The 20,710-nt window shown below is 31.1% G+C and overlaps 1 protein-coding gene across 1 annotated transcript; it reads left to right on the forward strand.

Moving 5' to 3' along the window:
- Positions 1-1,497: 1,497 nt before the first annotated feature.
- LOC122429256 (butyrophilin subfamily 1 member A1-like) lies at positions 1,498-17,628 on the forward strand. Its single transcript, XM_043449489.1, has 14 exons — positions 1,498-1,657; positions 2,165-2,185; positions 2,577-2,597; positions 2,989-3,009; positions 3,123-3,143; positions 3,394-3,414; positions 3,532-3,552; positions 3,671-3,691; positions 4,495-4,515; positions 5,041-5,061; positions 15,372-15,398; positions 15,910-15,936; positions 16,505-16,531; positions 16,721-17,628. Exons 1-14 carry the CDS (start codon positions 1,498-1,500, stop codon positions 17,242-17,244), a joined length of 954 nt encoding a protein of 317 aa, XP_043305424.1. The 3' UTR covers positions 17,245-17,628.
- The last annotated feature ends 3,082 nt before the right edge of the window (positions 17,629-20,710 follow it).

Raw genomic sequence — 20,710 nt, forward strand, 5'->3', positions numbered from 1 at the left:
CATGATGTAGTGTCCTTCTTTGTCTCTTTTCACAGCCTTTGTTTTAAAGTCTATTTTATCTGATATGAGTATTGCTACTCCTGCTTTCTTTTGGTCTCTATTTGGTCTCCATATATTTTTCCAGCCCTTCACTTTCAGTCTGTATGCATCCCTTGTTTTGAGGTGGGTCTCTTGTAGACAGCATATATACGGGTCTTGTTTTTGTATCCATTCAGCAGGTCTTTGTATTTTGGTTGGGCCATTCAGCCCATTTACATTTAAGGTAATTATTGATCAGTATGATCCTGTTGCCATTTTCTTTATTGTTTTGGGTTTGAGTTTATACACCCTTTCTGTGTTTCCTGTCTAGAGAAGATCCTTTAGGATCTGTTGGATAGCTGGTTTCGTGGTGCTGAATTCTCTCAGCTTTCGCCTGTCTGTAAAGCTTTTGATTTCTCCTCCATATTTGAATGTGATCCTTGCTGGGTACAGTAATCTATGCTGTAGGTTATTTTCCTTCATCACTTTAAGTATGTCCTGCCATTCGTTTCTGGCCTGAAGAGTTTCTGTTGAAACATCAGCTATTATCCTCATGGGCATCCCCTTGTGTGTTATTTGTTGTTTCTCCCTTGCTGCTTTTAATGTTTGCTCTTTGTGTTTGATCTTTGTGAATTTGATTAATATGTATCTTGGGGTGTTTCACCTTGGGTTTATCCTGTTTGGGACTCTCTGGGTTTCTTGGACTTGGGTGATTATTTCCTTCCCCATTTTAGGGAAGCTTTCAACTATTATCTCCTCAAATATTTTCTCATGGTCTCTTTGTCCTCTACTAGGACTCCTATGATTGTAATGTTGGGGCATTTAACATTGTCCCAGAGGTCTCTGAGGTGGTCCTCATTTCTTTTAATTCTTTTTTCTTTTTCCCTCTCTGTTTCATTTATTTCTACCATTCTATCTTCTACCTCCTTATCCTATCTTCTGCCTCCATTATTCTACTGTTGGTTCCCTCCAGAGCATTTTTTATCTCATTTATTGTATTATTCATTATATATTGACTCTTTTTTATTTCACCTTGGTTTTTGTTAAACCTTTCCTGCATCTTCTCAATCCTTGTCTCCAGGCTATATATCTGTAACTCCAATTACCTTTCAAGATTTTGGATCATTTTCGCTATCAGTATTTGAAATTCTTTATCAGGTAGATTCCCTATCTCTTCCTCTTTTGTTTGGTTTGGTGGGCATGTATCCTGTTCCTTTACCTGCTGGGTATTTCTCTGCCTTTTCATCTTGTTTATATTGCTGTGTTTGGTGTGGCCTTCCTGGCAGTTGGTGGTTTTTCTTTGTTGTGGAGGTTCCCTGCTGTGGGTGGAATTGGACAGGTGACTTGTGAAGGTTTTCTGGTTAGGGAAGTTGTGTCGGTGTTCTGGTGGGTGGACCTGGGTTTCTTCTCTCTGGAGTGCAATGAAGTGTCCAATAATAAGTTTTGAGATGTCATGGAGTTCAGGTGAAGGGTAGAAGTATGTTTTTGGTTCCTTTGTTGGTCACCAAACCAAAATTTTTTACTGAAAAACAAATGCACAAGCTAAAAGTTTCAAGCTATGTTTTATCTGGGGACCCTACTCAGGACTACAACCTGGGAGACAGGATCTCAGAGAGTTCGGAGGAACTCTTCCAGAGAGGTAAGAAAGGATTCAAGATATCTTGGAGTTTTTACTGGGGTGAACTGTAGTAGGAACACATCAAGATTACCTCTGAGAATAATTTAAAAAAAGAAACAAAACAGGCATCTCAAGTTCATGATGTTAATGCCTTTCTATGTCTGGTAAGATACAAGTGTCTGGGCTCACTGAAATTATTCCTTTGATATGCATCATAAATACTGGGCCAGTATACTGTTTTTCTCCATTCTGAATCTCCTCTCGGGTTCTGATGGCTTCATGGTGAGCAATATTCATTGCATACCAAAATATCAGGTAAGATTTTTTTCTCTGCAAGAACAAATCTTCCATTCTTCCCAAGATAAAAATATTGTGTCCTTGGTATTTTTCAGGACTTTTTGTTTCTTTGGTTTTTTCTAATTACATATATCTTATCTATTCACTGATCAGGGGAATTTTAATTTCACTTTCATAAATTATATTGTTTTTCCTTGCAATTTACATGAGTTTTTCCATTATATTTTTCAGAACAACTCAAGAAGGAACATGGTAAGTTTTATCACTTTTTTAAAAAAGATTTATTTCCTAGATATATTTTTCCTTTTATTTTATTTTCTGTATTGGTTTTCCTTGAAATTGACATGAGATTTTCCATTACATTTCTCAGAACAATTCACAAAAGAAAAAGGTAAGTTTTATGAATTTTTTTAAAAGATTTATTTCCTAGCTATATTTTTGCTCTTATTTTATACTCTGTATCGGTTTTCTTTGAAATTTACATGAGTTTTTCCATTATAATTTCAGAACAATTCACAAAAGAATATGGTAAGTTTTATGATTTTTTTATAAAGATTTACTTCCTAGATATATTTTTGCTCTTATTTTATTCTCTTTATTAGTTTTCCTTGAAATTGACATGATTTTTCTATTATTTTTTCAGGACAACTCAGGAGAGACAATGGTAAGTTTTATGACTTTTTAAAAAAGATTTACTTCTTAGATTAATTTTTTCTGCTTATTTTGTATCCCATATTGGTTTTCCTTGAAATTGATGTGAGTTTTTCCATTATATTTTTCAGCACAACCCATGAGAGAAAATGGTAATTTTATGACTCTTTTTAAAAGATTTCTTTCCTAGATATATTTCTCCTCTTATTTTATTTTCAATATTGGTTTTCCTTGAAATTGACATGCATTTTTCCATTATATTTTTCAGAACAATTCACAAAAGAAAATGGTAAATTTATGATTCTTTTTAAAAGATTTATTTCCTAGATATATTTTTCCTCGTATTTTAAATTCTCTTTTGTTTTCCTTGAACTTTACACAAGATTTTCCGTTATATTTTTCAGAAGAACCCAAGAAACAAAATGGTAAGTTTTATGGCATTTTTCAAAAGATTTATTTCCTAGATATATTTCTCCTATGATTTTATTTCTTTATTGGTTTTCCTTGAAATTGACATTGGTTTTTCCATACTTTTCAGAACAATTCACAAAAGACAATGGTAAGTTTTGTGGCTCTTTAAAAGATTTATTTCCTAGATATATTTCTCCTCTTATTTTATTTTCCATATTGGTTTTCCGTGAAATTGACATGAGTTTTTCCATTATATTTTTCAGAACAATGCACCAAGGGAAATGGTACATTTCGTGACTTTTTTAAAAGATTTATTTCCTAGATATTTTTTCTCTTATTTTATAGTCTGTGTTGGTTTTCCTTGAACTTTACATGACTTTTTCCATTATTTGTTTCAGAAAAACTCAAGACGGAATATGGTAAGTTTTTTGACTTTTTAAAAAAGATTTATTTCCTAGATATATTTCTCCTCTTATTTTATTTTCTGTATTGGTTTTCCTTGAAATTGACATGCACTTTACCATTATATTTCTCAGAACAATTCACAAAAGAAAATGGTTAAGTTTTGTGACTCTTTTTAAAAGATTTATTTCTTAGATATACTTTTCCTCTTATTTTATATTCTGTCTTGGTTTCCCTTGAAATTGACATGAGTTTCTCCATTATATGTTTCAGAACAACTCAAGAAGGAAATTGGTAAGTATTGTGACTTTTTTAATACGATCTTTATCCTAGGTGTATTTTTCCTCCTATTTTATTTTCTATATTAATTTTCCTTGAAATTGACATGAGTTGTTCCATTATATTTTTCAAAACAACGCACGAAAGAAAACGGCAAGTTTTACGGCTTTTTCAAAAAGATTTATTTCCTAGATATATTTCTCCTCTCATTTTACTTTGTATATAAGTGTTCACTGAAATTGACATGATTTTTCCATTATTTTCTCAGAACAACTCACAGGAGAAAATGGTAAGTTTTATGACTCTTTAAAAGATTAATTTCCTAGGTATATTTCTCCTCTTATTTTATTTTCTATATTGGTTTTCCTTGAAATTGACATATGAGTTTTTCTATTATATTTCACAGAACAACTCAGGAGAGAACGTGGTAAGTTTTATGACTTTTTCAAAAAGATTTATTTCCTAGATATATTTCTCCTTGTTTTATTTTCTATATTGGTTTTCCTTGAAATTGACATTGGTTTTTCCATTATATTTTCCAGAACAATTCACAAAAGACAATGGTAAGTTTTATGACTTTTTTTACAAGATTTATTTCCTATATATTTTTTTCCTCTTATTTTATATTCTGTATTGGTTTTCCTTGAAATTGACATGAGTTCCTCCATTATATGTTTCAGAACAACTCAAGAAGGAAATTGGTAAGTTTTGTGACTCTTTTAATACGATCTTTATCCTAGGTGTATTTTTCCTCCTATTTTATTTTCTATATTAATTTTCCTTGAAATTGACATGAGTTGTTCCATTATATTTTTCAGAACAACGCACGAAAGAAAATGGTAAGTTTTATGACATTTTCAAAAAGATTTATTTCCTAGATATATTTCTCCTCTTATTTTTCTGTATATAAGTGTTCATTGAAATTGACATGATTTTTCCATTATTTTCTCGGAACAACTCACAGGAGAAAATGGTAAGTTTTATGACTCTTTAAAAGATTAATTTCCTAGGTATATTTCTCCTCTTATTTTATTTTCTATATTGGTTTTCCTTGAAATTGACATATGAGTTTTTCTATTATATTTCACAGAACAACTCAGGAGAGAACGTGGTAAGTTTTATGACTTTTTCAAAAAGATTTATTTCCTAGATATATTTCTCCTTGTTTTATTTTCTATATTGGTTTTCCTTGAAATTGACATTGGTTTTTCCATTATATTTTCCAGAACAATTCACAAAAGACAATGGTAAGTTTTATGACTTTTTTTAAAAGATTTATTTCTTAGATATACTTTTCCTCTTATTTTATATTCTGTCTTGGTTTCCCTTGAAATTGACATGAGTTTCTCCATTATATGTTTCAGAACAACTCAAGAAGGAAATTGGTAAGTATTGTGACTTTTTTAATACGATCTTTATCCTAGGTGTATTTTTCCTCCTATTTTATTTTCTATATTAATTTTCCTTGAAATTGACATGAGTTGTTCCATTATATTTTTCAAAACAACGCACGAAAGAAAACGGCAAGTTTTACGGCTTTTTCAAAAAGATTTATTTCCTAGATATATTTCTCCTCTCATTTTACTTTGTATATAAGTGTTCACTGAAATTGACATGATTTTTCCATTATTTTCTCAGAACAACTCACAGGAGAAAATGGTAAGTTTTATGACTCTTTAAAAGATTAATTTCCTAGGTATATTTCTCCTCTTATTTTATTTTCTATATTGGTTTTCCTTGAAATTGACATATGAGTTTTTCTATTATATTTCACAGAACAACTCAGGAGAGAACGTGGTAAGTTTTATGACTTTTTCAAAAAGATTTATTTCCTAGATATATTTCTCCTTGTTTTATTTTCTATATTGGTTTTCCTTGAAATTGACATTGGTTTTTCCATTATATTTTCCAGAACAATTCACAAAAGACAATGGTAAGTTTTATGACTTTTTTTACAAGATTTATTTCCTATATATTTTTTTCCTCTTATTTTATATTCTGTATTGGTTTTCCTTGAAATTGACATGAGTTCCTCCATTATATGTTTCAGAACAACTCAAGAAGGAAATTGGTAAGTTTTGTGACTCTTTTAATACGATCTTTATCCTAGGTGTATTTTTCCTCCTATTTTATTTTCTATATTAATTTTCCTTGAAATTGACATGAGTTGTTCCATTATATTTTTCAGAACAACGCACGAAAGAAAATGGTAAGTTTTATGACATTTTCAAAAAGATTTATTTCCTAGATATATTTCTCCTCTTATTTTTCTGTATATAAGTGTTCATTGAAATTGACATGATTTTTCCATTATTTTCTCGGAACAACTCACAGGAGAAAATGGTAAGTTTTATGACTCTTTAAAAGATTAATTTCCTAGGTATATTTCTCCTCTTATTTTATTTTCTATATTGGTTTTCCTTGAAATTGACATATGAGTTTTTCTATTATATTTCACAGAACAACTCAGGAGAGAACGTGGTAAGTTTTATGACTTTTTCAAAAAGATTTATTTCCTAGATATATTTCTCCTTGTTTTATTTTCTATATTGGTTTTCCTTGAAATTGACATTGGTTTTTCCATTATATTTTCCAGAACAATTCACAAAAGACAATGGTAAGTTTTATGACTTTTTTTACAAGATTTATTTCCTATATATTTTTTTCCTCTTATTTTATATTCTGTATTGGTTTTCCTTGAAATTGACATGAGTTCCTCCATTATATGTTTCAGAACAACTCAAGAAGGAAATTGGTAAGTATTGTGACTCTTTTAATACGATCTTTATCCTAGGTGTATTTTTCCTCCTATTTTATTTTCTATATTAATTTTCCCTGAAATTGACATGAGTTGTTCCATTATATTTTTCAGAACAACGCACGAAAGAAAATGGTAAGTTTTATGACTTTTTCGAAAAGATTTATTTCCTAGATATATTTCTCCTCTTATTTTTTTGTATATAAGTGTTCATTGAAATTGACATGATTTTTCCATTATTTTCTCAGAACAACTCACAGGAGAAAATGGTAAGTTTTATGACTCTTTAAAAGATTAATTTCCTAGGTATATTTCTCCTCTTATTTTATTTTCTATATTGGTTTTCCTTGAAATTGACATATGAGTTTTTCTATTATATTTCTCAGAACAATTCACAAAAGAAAATGGTAACTTTTGTGACTCTTTTTAAAAGATTTATTTCTTAGGTATACTTTTCCTCTTATTTTACATTCTGTATTGGTTTTCCTTGAAATTGACATGAGTTTCTCCATTATATTTCTCAGAACAATTCACAAAAGAAAATGGTAACTTTTGTGACACTTTTTAAAAGATTTATTTCTTAGGTATACTTTTCCTCTTATTTTATATTCTGTATTGGTTTTCCTTGAAATTGACATGAGTTTCTCCATTATATTTCTCAGAACAATTCACAAAAGAAAATGATAAGTTTTGTGACTCTTTTTAAAAGATTTATTTCTTAGATATACTTTTCCTCTTATTTTATATTCTGTCTTGGTTTCCCTTGAAATTGACATGAGTTTCTCCATTATGTTTCAGAACAACTCAAGAAGGAAATTGGTAAGAGTTGTGACTTTTTTAATACAATCTTTATCCTAGGTGTATTTTTCCTCCTATTTTATCTTCTATAATAGTTTTCCTTGAAATTGACATGAGTTGTTCCATTATATTTTTCAGAACAACGCACGAAAGAAAATGGTAAGTTTTATGACTTTTTCAAAAAGATTTATTTCCTAGATATATTTCTCCTCTTATTTTTTTTGTATATAAGTGTTCATTGAAATTGACATGATTTTTCCATTATTTTCTCAGAACAACTCACAGGAGAAAATGGTAAGTTTTATGACTCTTTAAAAGATTAATTTCCTAGGTATATTTCTCCTCTTATTTTATTTTCTATATTGGTTTTCCTTGAAATTGACATTGGTTTTTCCATTATATTTCTCAGAACAATTCACAAAAGAAAATAGTTAAGTTTTGTGACTCTTTTTAAAAGATTTATTTCTTAGATATACTTTTCCTCTTATTTTATATTCTGTATTGGTTTTCCTTGAAATTGACATGAGTTTCTCCATTATATGTTTCAGAACAACTCAAGAAGGAAATTGGTAAGTTTTGTGACTCTTTTAATACGATCTTTATCCTAGGTGTATTTTTCCTCCTATTTTATTTTCTATATTAATTTTCCCTGAAATTGACATGAGTTGTTCCATTATATTTTTCAGAACAACGCACGAAAGAAAAAGGTAAGTTTTACGGCTTTTTCAAAAAGATTTATTTCCTAGATATATTTCTCCTCTTATTTTACTTTGTATATAAGTGTTCATTGAAATTGACATGATTTTTCCATTATTTTCTCAGAACAACTCACAGGAGAAAATGGTAAGTTTTATGACTCTTTAAAAGATTAATTTCCTAGGTATATTTCTCCTCTTATTTTATTTTCTATATTGGTTTTCCTTGAAATTGACATATGAGTTTTTCTATTATATTTCACAGAACAACTCAGGAGAGAACGTGGTAAGTTTTATGACTTTTTCAAAAAGATTTATTTCCTAGATATATTTCTCCTTGTTTTATTTTCTATATTGGTTTTCCTTGAAATTGACATTGGTTTTTCCATTATATTTTCCAGAACAATTCACAAAAGACAATGGTAAGTTTTATGACTTTTTTTACAAGATTTATTTCCTATATATTTTTTTCCTCTTATTTTATATTCTGTATTGGTTTTCCTTGAAATTGACATGAGTTCCTCCATTATATGTTTCAGAACAACTCAAGAAGGAAATTGGTAAGTATTGTGACTCTTTTAATACGATCTTTATCCTAGGTGTATTTTTCCTCCTATTTTATTTTCTATATTAATTTTCCTTGAAATTGACATGAGTTGTTCCATTATATTTTTCAGAACAACGCACGAAAGAAAACGGCAAGTTTTACGGCTTTTTCAAAAAGATTTATTTCCTAGATATATTTCTCCTCTCATTTTACTTTGTATATAAGTGTTCACTGAAATTGACATGATTTTTCCATTATTTTCTCAGAACAACTCACAGGAGAAAATGGTAAGTTTTATGACTCTTTAAAAGATTAATTTCCTAGGTATATTTCTCCTCTTATTTTATTTTCTATATTGGTTTTCCTTGAAATTGACATATGAGTTTTTCTATTATATTTCACAGAACAACTCAGGAGAGAACGTGGTAAGTTTTATGACTTTTTCAAAAAGATTTATTTCCTAGATATATTTCTCCTTGTTTTATTTTCTATATTGGTTTTCCTTGAAATTGACATTGGTTTTTCCATTATATTTTCCAGAACAATTCACAAAAGACAATGGTAAGTTTTATGACTTTTTTTACAAGATTTATTTCCTATATATTTTTTTCCTCTTATTTTATATTCTGTATTGGTTTTCCTTGAAATTGACATGAGTTCCTCCATTATATGTTTCAGAACAACTCAAGAAGGAAATTGGTAAGTATTGTGACTCTTTTAATACGATCTTTATCCTAGGTGTATTTTTCCTCCTATTTTATTTTCTATATTAATTTTCCTTGAAATTGACATGAGTTGTTCCATTATATTTTTCAGAACAACGCACGAAAGAAAATGGTAAGTTTTATGACATTTTCAAAAAGATTTATTTCCTAGATATATTTCTCCTCTTATTTTTCTGTATATAAGTGTTCATTGAAATTGACATGATTTTTCCATTATTTTCTCGGAACAACTCACAGGAGAAAATGGTAAGTTTTATGACTCTTTAAAAGATTAATTTCCTAGGTATATTTCTCCTCTTATTTTATTTTCTATATTGGTTTTCCTTGAAATTGACATATGAGTTTTTCTATTATATTTCACAGAACAACTCAGGAGAGAACGTGGTAAGTTTTATGACTTTTTCAAAAAGATTTATTTCCTAGATATATTTCTCCTTGTTTTATTTTCTATATTGGTTTTCCTTGAAATTGACATTGGTTTTTCCATTATATTTTCCAGAACAATTCACAAAAGACAATGGTAAGTTTTATGACTTTTTTTACAAGATTTATTTCCTATATATTTTTTTCCTCTTATTTTATATTCTGTATTGGTTTTCCTTGAAATTGACATGAGTTCCTCCATTATATGTTTCAGAACAACTCAAGAAGGAAATTGGTAAGTATTGTGACTCTTTTAATACGATCTTTATCCTAGGTGTATTTTTCCTCCTATTTTATTTTCTATATTAATTTTCCCTGAAATTGACATGAGTTGTTCCATTATATTTTTCAGAACAACGCACGAAAGAAAATGGTAAGTTTTATGACTTTTTCGAAAAGATTTATTTCCTAGATATATTTCTCCTCTTATTTTTTTGTATATAAGTGTTCATTGAAATTGACATGATTTTTCCATTATTTTCTCAGAACAACTCACAGGAGAAAATGGTAAGTTTTATGACTCTTTAAAAGATTAATTTCCTAGGTATATTTCTCCTCTTATTTTATTTTCTATATTGGTTTTCCTTGAAATTGACATATGAGTTTTTCTATTATATTTCTCAGAACAATTCACAAAAGAAAATGGTAACTTTTGTGACTCTTTTTAAAAGATTTATTTCTTAGGTATACTTTTCCTCTTATTTTACATTCTGTATTGGTTTTCCTTGAAATTGACATGAGTTTCTCCATTATATTTCTCAGAACAATTCACAAAAGAAAATGGTAACTTTTGTGACACTTTTTAAAAGATTTATTTCTTAGGTATACTTTTCCTCTTATTTTATATTCTGTATTGGTTTTCCTTGAAATTGACATGAGTTTCTCCATTATATTTCTCAGAACAATTCACAAAAGAAAATGATAAGTTTTGTGACTCTTTTTAAAAGATTTATTTCTTAGATATACTTTTCCTCTTATTTTATATTCTGTCTTGGTTTCCCTTGAAATTGACATGAGTTTCTCCATTATGTTTCAGAACAACTCAAGAAGGAAATTGGTAAGAGTTGTGACTTTTTTAATACAATCTTTATCCTAGGTGTATTTTTCCTCCTATTTTATCTTCTATAATAGTTTTCCTTGAAATTGACATGAGTTGTTCCATTATATTTTTCAGAACAACGCACGAAAGAAAATGGTAAGTTTTATGACTTTTTCAAAAAGATTTATTTCCTAGATATATTTCTCCTCTTATTTTTTTTGTATATAAGTGTTCATTGAAATTGACATGATTTTTCCATTATTTTCTCAGAACAACTCACAGGAGAAAATGGTAAGTTTTATGACTCTTTAAAAGATTAATTTCCTAGGTATATTTCTCCTCTTATTTTATTTTCTATATTGGTTTTCCTTGAAATTGACATTGGTTTTTCCATTATATTTCTCAGAACAATTCACAAAAGAAAATAGTTAAGTTTTGTGACTCTTTTTAAAAGATTTATTTCTTAGATATACTTTTCCTCTTATTTTATATTCTGTATTGGTTTTCCTTGAAATTGACATGAGTTTCTCCATTATATGTTTCAGAACAACTCAAGAAGGAAATTGGTAAGTTTTGTGACTCTTTTAATACGATCTTTATCCTAGGTGTATTTTTCCTCCTATTTTATTTTCTATATTAATTTTCCCTGAAATTGACATGAGTTGTTCCATTATATTTTTCAGAACAACGCACGAAAGAAAAAGGTAAGTTTTACGGCTTTTTCAAAAAGATTTATTTCCTAGATATATTTCTCCTCTTATTTTACTTTGTATATAAGTGTTCATTGAAATTGACATGATTTTTCCATTATTTTCTCAGAACAACTCACAGGAGAAAATGGTAAGTTTTATGACTCTTTAAAAGATTAATTTCCTAGGTATATTTCTCCTCTTATTTTATTTTCTATATTGGTTTTCCTTGAAATTGACATATGAGTTTTTCTATTATATTTCACAGAACAACTCAGGAGAGAACGTGGTAAGTTTTATGACTTTTTCAAAAAGATTTATTTCCTAGATATATTTCTCCTTGTTTTATTTTCTATATTGGTTTTCCTTGAAATTGACATTGGTTTTTCCATTATATTTTCCAGAACAATTCACAAAAGACAATGGTAAGTTTTATGACTTTTTTTACAAGATTTATTTCCTATATATTTTTTTCCTCTTATTTTATATTCTGTATTGGTTTTCCTTGAAATTGACATGAGTTCCTCCATTATATGTTTCAGAACAACTCAAGAAGGAAATTGGTAAGTATTGTGACTCTTTTAATACGATCTTTATCCTAGGTGTATTTTTCCTCCTATTTTATTTTCTATATTAATTTTCCTTGATATTGACATGAGTTGTTCCATTATATTTTTCAGAACAACGCACAAAAGAAAATGGTAAGTTTTATGACTTTTTCAAAAAGATTTATTTCCTAGATATATTTCTCCTCTTATTTTTTTGTATATAAGTGTTCATTGAAATTGACATGATTTTTCCATTATTTTCTCAGAACAACTCACAGGAGAAAATGGTAAGTTTTATGACTCTTTAAAAGATTAATTTCCTAGGTATATTTCTCCTCTTATTTTATTTTCTATATTGGTTTTCCTTGAAATTGACATGAGTTTCTCCATTATATGTTTCAGAACAACTCAAGAAGGAAATTGGTAAGTTTTATGACATTTTTCAAAAGATTTATTTTCTAGATATATTTCTCCTCTTATTTTTTTTGTATATAAGTGTTCATTGAAATTGACATGATTTTTCCATTATTTTCTCAGAACAACTCACAGGCGAAAATGCTGTTTTATGACTCTTTAAAAGATTTATTTCCTAGATATACTTTTCCTCTTATTTTATATTCTGTATTGGTTTTCCTTGAAATTGACATGAGTTTCTCCATTATATGTTTCAGAACAACTCAAGAAGAAAATTGGTAAGAGTTGTGACTTTTTTAATACGATCTTTATCCTAGGTGTATTTTTCCTCCTATTTTATTTTCTAACTTAGTTTTCCTTGAAATTGACATGAGTTGTTCCATTATATTTTGCAGAACAACTCAAGAAAGAAAATGGTAAGTCTTACGACTTTTTTAAAAAGATTTATTTGCTAGATATATTTCTCCTCGTTTTATTTTCTATATTGGTTTTCCTTGAAATTGACATTGGTTTTTCCATTATATTTTTCAGAACGAATTACAAAAGACAATGGTAAGTTCTGTGACTTTTTTTAAAAGATTAATTTCCTAGATATATTTTTCCTCTTATTTTATATTCTGTATTGGTTCTCCTTGACATTGACATGAGTTTCTCCATTATATGTTTCAGAACAACTCACAAAAGAAAATGGTATGTTTTATGACATTTTTAAAACGATTTATTTCCTAGATATATTTTTCTCTTTTTTTCTCCTGTATTAGTTTTCCTTGAAATTGACATGAGTTTTTCATTATATGTTTGAGAACAACTCTTGATGGAAAATGGTGAATTTTATGACATTTTTAAAAAGATTTAATTCCTAGATATATTTCTCCTCTTATTTTATTTTCAATATTGGTTTTCCTTGAAATTGACATGCATTTTTCCATTATATTTTTCAGAACAATTCACAAAAGGAAATGGTAAATTTATGACTCTTTTTAAAATATTTATTTGCTAGCTATATTTTTCCTCATATTTTAAATTCTGTTTTGTTTTTCCTTGAAATTTGCATGAGTTTTCCATTATATTTTTCAGAACAACTCAAGAAAAAAAATGGTAAGTTATGATATTTTTAAAAAGATTTATTTCCTAGATATATTTTTCCTCTTATTTTATTTTGCATACTGGTATTCATTGAAATTGACATGATTTTTCCATTATTTTCTCAGAACAACTCACAAGAGAAAATGATAAGTTTTGTGACTCTTTAAAAGATTTCTTTCCTAGATATATTTCTCCTCTTATTTTATTTTCTATATTGGTTTTCCTTGAAATTGACACGAGTTTTTCCATTATATTTCTCAGAACAATTTGCAAAAGAAAATGCTAAGTTTTATGACTTTTTAAAAATATTTATTTCCTAGATATATTTTTCCTCTTATATTATATTCTTTATTGGTTTTCCTTGAAATTTACATGAGCTTTTCCATTATATGTTTCAGAACAACTCAAGAAGGAAATTGGTAAGTTTTATTACTTTTTAAAATAGACTTATTTCGTAGATATATTTTTCCTCTTGTGACATTCACCACTTACATACCGCCACTTTCTTTTGCCTTCTTGTGAATTTCGTATTACCTTTTCCAGGTTCTTTTTGTCTTCATGAACTCGTCCTATATTAAGTATCTTAATTCCCTCCTCTAGCTTTTATTCTTTCCTTTTTATTTCATCTTCCTGGTGATTACCATTGAAGGAAACTTATGACCAACCCGGATAGCATATTTAAAAGCAGAGACATTACTTTGCCAACAAACGTCCGACTAGTCAAGGCTGTGGTTTTTCCAGTGGTCATGTATGGATGTGAGTGTTGGACTGTGAAGAAAGCTGACTGCCGAAGAATTGATGCTTTGAACTGTGGTGTTGGAGAAGACTCTTGAGAGTCCCTTGGACTGCAAGGAGATCCAACCAGTCCATCCTATAGGAGATCAGTTCTGGGTATTCATTGGAAGGACTGATGTTGAAGCTGAAACTCCAATACTTCGGCCACATATGAAGAGCTGACTCACTGGAAAAGATCCTAATGCTTGGAAGGGTTGGGGGCAGGAGGAGAAGGGGATGACAGAGGATGAGATGGCTGGATGGCATCACCGACTGGATGGACATGGCTTTGGGTGGACTCTAGGAGATGGTGATCGACAGGGAGGCCTGGCATGCTGCAATTCATGGAGTAGCAAAGAGTCGGACATGACTAAGCTACTGAAATGAACTGAACTGAGCTTTTATTCTTTCCTTTTTATTTTATCTTCCTGGTGATTACCATGACTTCATTATAAGGTTGGTGAAAAAAAAAAAAAATTTGGTAAGATCAAAGGGATTAGGCAAAAAAGAATGTGGTGATTTCCATTCAATAGAAAGCTTATTTTAACTTCAGTTTTTTCTCATGTGCTCTGAGATGGAGTCCCCATTTTTTATATATTACATTCTTTCAAATTAAGAATAGCGTTCAGACTCCAAAGCTGCAGAATAAATTCTTCCTTTGTTGACCTTTCAAACACTTTGCATATACTAATATCAGGTAATCTTGATACACTTTGCTTGACCATAATCTCCAGTGATCTAAAGTATATAAATATTTTTACATGAATTTGCATCATTTTTCTATCCAAGGAAAATTATTACTGTTTATTCATTTTTATTTTAACTATTTACTAGCTAATTCAACAAATTTCTCTTCCTTCAGGGTCTTGAACATACATTTTTCAGTCACTCAAACAAACTTCATTGATAATTTATATGTAAATTCTATGGCTATCTTCTAAAGTAATTCTACATTATTTTTAGTATCTCACTACAAGAATTATTAAATCTTCATGTCCTTCATATCTGATTATATTCTTCAAATTATAGTGAAGTTTCCAGATGGAATGAACCTTACACATTCTTTGCTTTTGAAATGGACATTACTTAGCAAGTTTCTGACACAAATATTGAGAGATGTATGGCGTTACTTGCATCTTCTTTATGATGTTAAGAACATCTGTTTATATATACATGCATGATTTTGTATTTTCTTTCAGAGAGGAAGAAGGCTCAATTCAAGTCTGGTGAGTAATGATTATCTCTCAGACACCTTTACTGTTCTGCTTTTCTTAGGTTCTGCCCTTACCCTAGTGGGATAGAATGCAAAAATATATTTTTAAAAAATGCTTAGTGTAAGCAAAACAGCACTGAAAGCATTATCTTTATAAATATCAATGCTTTCAATAAATTCTCTCTGAAGTGAAGCAACGAATGATGACTCAGCATGTAATTCTTCGTACCCCCTTTCATTTGTTTGTTCCTTCCTTCCGTCTATGCTCCTTCCTTCATGCTTCTATCCCTGCCAGCATTGTTTTTTCTCTATTTCTATCTATCCTTCACCTGATAATTTTATCACCATGTTTAAGAATTGGAATATGAGGATATAGGATAAAAAGAGAAACTTCAAAGGATTCAGTAGAAGAAATAGAACAAAGACAAATATTTCTTATATTTGCTTTTAATATAACAAAAAAGACAATGAAAGAAGACATGCAAGAATAAAAGTTAAGTTTTTTCTATTTTGTTCTTTTTCAGCATGGAGGGAAATACCAGTATATCCTGGTGAGCAACATGGACTCTGATGAAGAAAATTCTATTATCAAAGATATTTTAAATGAATACCTACTGTGTGCAAAATGCTTTGCTGAAAATTAAGGAAACTCCAAGGCTTTATTCCATGAATTCAGTAGATTACTCATTATTCTAACAAATAATGGGTTTAGAACATTATATTTTAATAGTTTTATTATTTTTAGTTGCATATAACATTGTGTTTTGAGTGAAGGTAGAATGGTTATAATCTACTAAAATCTGAAGAATCTAAAGTGAACAATAAGTTATTTCACATCCATCATATCCTGTATTTCCTTTCAGACATCCTAAATAGATAACAAATATTTTTCCTATATGAATTTTGAATGAGGAGAGCATAGTGTTGGCACAGGTCTTCAAGTCATACACAATTTAACATCTTGTAAAAAGAGGTTCAAGTATATGAAAAGAGGTTGGTTTTTCTTATCTTTTTTGGTTGCTGTTATTCTTCAATTAAGTTTATTACCATAGTATTCTGGGCAGACAGGAAGCTCTGTCTGTCAGATGGTGGATACTTATGTTCATTTGCTTTTTGCAGACTGGAGGAAAGAAGAGTTCCAGACTGGTGAGTCTGTAATGATTCAAGACAGACCCAGCTCCTTGTGGGGGTAGTCCCAGGGAAGATGGGGGGTGGGAGTGCAGTGGGAAGGTGAACTGGATCTTGCCAGGGCCACAGGAGCCCTCATAGAAGGGAGACTCTGGCCTAAGCCTACTGAGACCCTGCCAGAAACCTGATAATCTCTTGTCTTTGCAGTAAATCTGACTCTGGATGCAGCCACTGCCCATCCTGCCCTCTTCCTGTCAGAAGAGGGGAGAAGAGTTACCTGGCAAGAACCATCTCAGGAACTTCCGAGCTGCTTACAGAGATTTGTCTCCCTTCCCTGTGTGCTTGGTCAGCTGCATGTCAGCTCAGGGAGATACTTCTGGGAGGTGGAGGTTCAGAACACACATTCCTGGGACCTGGGAGTTTGTAGGAATAATGTAGCAAGGAACGGGAGGGTCACAATGTCACCACAGAATGGTTTCTGGGCCATTAGGCTCTATGATGGGGAGTACTGGGGCCTCACATCCCCAGAAACTTCTCTTACTCTAAAAGAAAAACCCTGTAGGGTGGGAGTGTTCCTTGATTATGAGGCTGGAGATGTATCTTTCTATAACATGACAGATGAATCCCACATATTCACATTTTCCAAACAAAAATTTTATGGTGTCCTAAGACCACTTTTTCGACTTTGGTCCTCTGACTCAGGTCCTCTGATCACTGTACAGATGGACTAGAACACAATGATGCTGCAATTCATATGCCTAACCTTCCACGATGATTACAATTCTCCCCGCTAGACACAAACTTATACTTTTCTTCCTCCTTTACTGATTTATTCTAAGTTGAAGCCCTGACACACAGACTAATGGTTGTCTCCCATATTACTTCTCCCTTCCTTCTAAGTTATAGGTCCCTCTTCTTATCACTCTACCTATGACAGCCTAGCACAAAGATTAGATTTCCTGGCATCCCCTGCTGAATGTGACTAAATTATGACCAGTGCATTTTAAGATGAATTATCCTGTATGACTCTTTGGAAAAGACCCTGATCCTGGGAAAAATTGAGGGCAGAAGGTAATGAGGTTGACAGAGGATGAGGTGGTTGGATGGCATCACTGATTCAATGGACATGAACTTGGGCAAACTCTGGCAGATGGTGAGGGACAAGGAAGCCTGGTGTGCTGTAGTCTGTGGTGTTCCAAAAAGTTGGACACGACTTGTCAACTAAACAACAACATTCAGTATGATATCTGGAATGAGTTCTTAAAGGAAAACTATGTGATTTTCTTCTTTTCTCTAACTATTTGGATGGCCAGAATGTGGCATGATGGATGGATCTCTAAGAACACCTCTGGTCATGTAATATGATGCAGGCAGAACAGAAGATATTAATAGAAGAAATCTAGAGTTTTGACAGCTTTATGAAATTACTATATGCTCACTTTCTGAATTACTCCCAGTAAGAAATAAATTTTAAAAAATTTTTTAAAGAAAAAAGGAAATAAATTTTATATCTTTAAACCATTTGTATGTTGTATTTTGGTCTGTTGTGACTGAATCCAGTACTAACTCAAGCATCCTCCCTTTAAGGATGGTAGCAGATGACTTCCACAGTTGAATATTAAGATGAAACAGAAATGTAAAGTCCTGTACTTGCTTGCTCAGCTACTCCAGTGTGTCAGGCTCATTTAGGGTCTTTCAATTTCTCCTGAATCTTCAGTCCCTCTGGACTTTACTTCCTATCCTCTTCTTTGTGGTTACCATGGTTAATAATTTTAAGAATTATCTTACTAGTGAGTAAAGATCCCTGGCCTCATGGCCCTTATATCACATGTACTTGAAAAAAAACTCACATGTACTTGAAAAAAAACTCCAAATATGGATAAATCTAATTACCCGTCTCTCATACTGGCAGTTAAACATGCTATACAAATCCACACATGTGAGCAGACTGTTCCTCTTCACATGTGTGATTACCTATCACAACTTGGACACCAGTACTATCAAGTAATCCTCTCATTCATTAAAAAATCTACCTTCATTCAACTTCCAAATCTACTCCCACCTTATACTCAATATATGAATGTGTTCCCACTCTGAAAAATAATATTAATAACAATACTCAATTAGAAGACAATTATCTCATCTTTGTAATAATAAATATAACAAATCTAAATCTCTACCTCTCCAATACTCCTCTCTCACTGTGTTATTAAGAGAAGTATTTCCCTTTCTTCACAGGGAACACCAACCCATCTTTATCTCCATTCATTCTGTACTGTGCTCTCTGGACTTCGATCCTTCAGTTGTTCCTCTCAGACTTCCCACAAGCTTTTTCCCATGAATCTTATGTTTTTCAAAATCTCATCCACCTTAAATATCAAAACAATACAATTTTCTACCAACTCTAGATCCTCCTTTATATTCTTCTATCTTTCATAAATTTCTCAAAATAATTATATAAAAGCTGTGTTTGTATTTCTCTGATTCCCATTTCCTTCTGAATATACTCTAGGTTATGGGTTAAACTATATCTCCCTCACCACCTTTCCTAAATTCATGTATTGAAAGCCCTAATGTCCAGTACCTCAGAATGTGACTTTGTTTGGAAATAGGGTCATTGCAGGTATCATTAAAGATGGAGTAGAGTGCATCCCTAATACAGTAAGACTGTTGACCTTAAAAAAGGGGGGAACTTTACACATCCACATAGGCACAAGGAGAATGCCATGTGAAGTTTGGAGTCTGCTTCCACAGACAAGGAATACCCAAGATCGCTAAAAAAATATCAGCTGCTAGGAGAGAAGCTTGAAAGAGATTTCTCCCCAACACCTTCAGAAAGAGCATTGCCCTGCCACAGCTTAGTACCACAATTCTTTCCCCCAGAACTCTGATATAATAAACTTCAGTTGTTTAAGGTACTCAATGTGTGATACTTCATTGTAGTCTATTAATAGTCCCAGTTAGCCAATGTACTCTTTTTTATTTTGTTTTGTTAAGCACAATCTGATCATTAGTCTTTAAAAAAAAATAATTACCCAAAACCTGTTACAGAAACACCAGAGAATTTCTGCATTTATATAAACTTCATGAAACAGTTGAAAATCAATAGAGGAAAAAAGTTTTAAATTCTACGACTGTAATGAATTCGTACTTAATTCAATGATAATTATGTCTGTATTTCAGTGTCCATAGTTCCGCATGCCTTAATACCCATTGTTTCATGATAAAGCTATCAATATCCTTAAGTCTTATTTTATAGATGAGTAAAGTAAGGCTTTGATTATTTATATTGTTATCAGACTTTTAATATTTTCCAAAGTCATGCATTTACTAGACACCAGAACTGGAACTAGAATCTTAGTCATTTAACTTCACAAATCCAAGGCAACTGTTGCTAAACAAACTCACTCTTTTCTTATTTATATAGACCAAAGCATCACGATACATATACTGCATGCTGAGGACCAGTTACAGGTTTATGATTAAAGAAGCAAAATCAACAGTGGTGTCATCAAAGAAAGTTATAGTAAATGTATGTATGCTATGCTAAGTTCCTTCAGTTGTGACCAACTCTTTGTGCCCTCATGGACTGAAGCCCACCAGGCTCCTCTGTTCATGGATTTCTCCAGGAAAGAATACTGGAGTGGATTGCCATGATCTCCCCCAGGGGATCTTCCCAACACAGGTATCAAACCCATGTCTCTTACATCTGCTGCATTGGCAAGTGGGTTCTTTACCACTAGTAGCACCTGACAAGCCCACTATATAGCTAAACAGTGGATGTTAAGGCTCTTAGTTTAAATGACCACAAGCTATTAATTCTCAAAGTATAGTTCCAAGGAACATTAGTTCTGTGATAGCCTCTTGCTTAAATAAAGTTTTCAAACTCTTTTCTAATGTAAAAATTATAAAATTCTATTGGCTGCACTATTTTCTGGAAAGTACTATTCTAAATTATTCCAACCCTAAAAGTGAAGCAGTCAAAAGAAATGAATCTGCCAGCTTGCCCTGTCCTGGGGATTTCAGATTTGATAGTCCTCACAATAAGTAAACCAACTCCCCTACCCCCTCATAATAAGTAAGCCATGGAACCCAATTCTGACTCCATGATGCAACTGTTTCTTTGACTTACTTTCGTTACTTTTATTATTATAATCATTCAGAATGATTTGCCTCAGAGAATCCTGCCCCTCTATG

Source organism: Cervus canadensis, chromosome 28 (genome assembly GCF_019320065.1).
Source record: "Cervus canadensis isolate Bull #8, Minnesota chromosome 28, ASM1932006v1, whole genome shotgun sequence".
NCBI classification, from domain to species: domain Eukaryota; kingdom Metazoa; phylum Chordata; class Mammalia; order Artiodactyla; family Cervidae; genus Cervus; species Cervus canadensis.

Bases quoted from the DNA above. Each gene is read 5' to 3' on its own strand.
- LOC122429256 (XM_043449489.1), top strand. From the start codon at position 1,498: ATGTTTTTGGTTCCTTTGTTGGTCACCAAACCAAAATTTTTTACTGAA. The intron at 3,144-3,393 runs GTAAGTTTTGTG...TATTTGTTTCAG, and splicing joins ACAATTCACAAAAGACAATG to AAAAACTCAAGACGGAATAT. The intron at 5,062-15,371 runs GTAAGTATTGTG...ATTTTCTTTCAG, and splicing joins ACAACTCAAGAAGGAAATTG to AGAGGAAGAAGGCTCAATTC.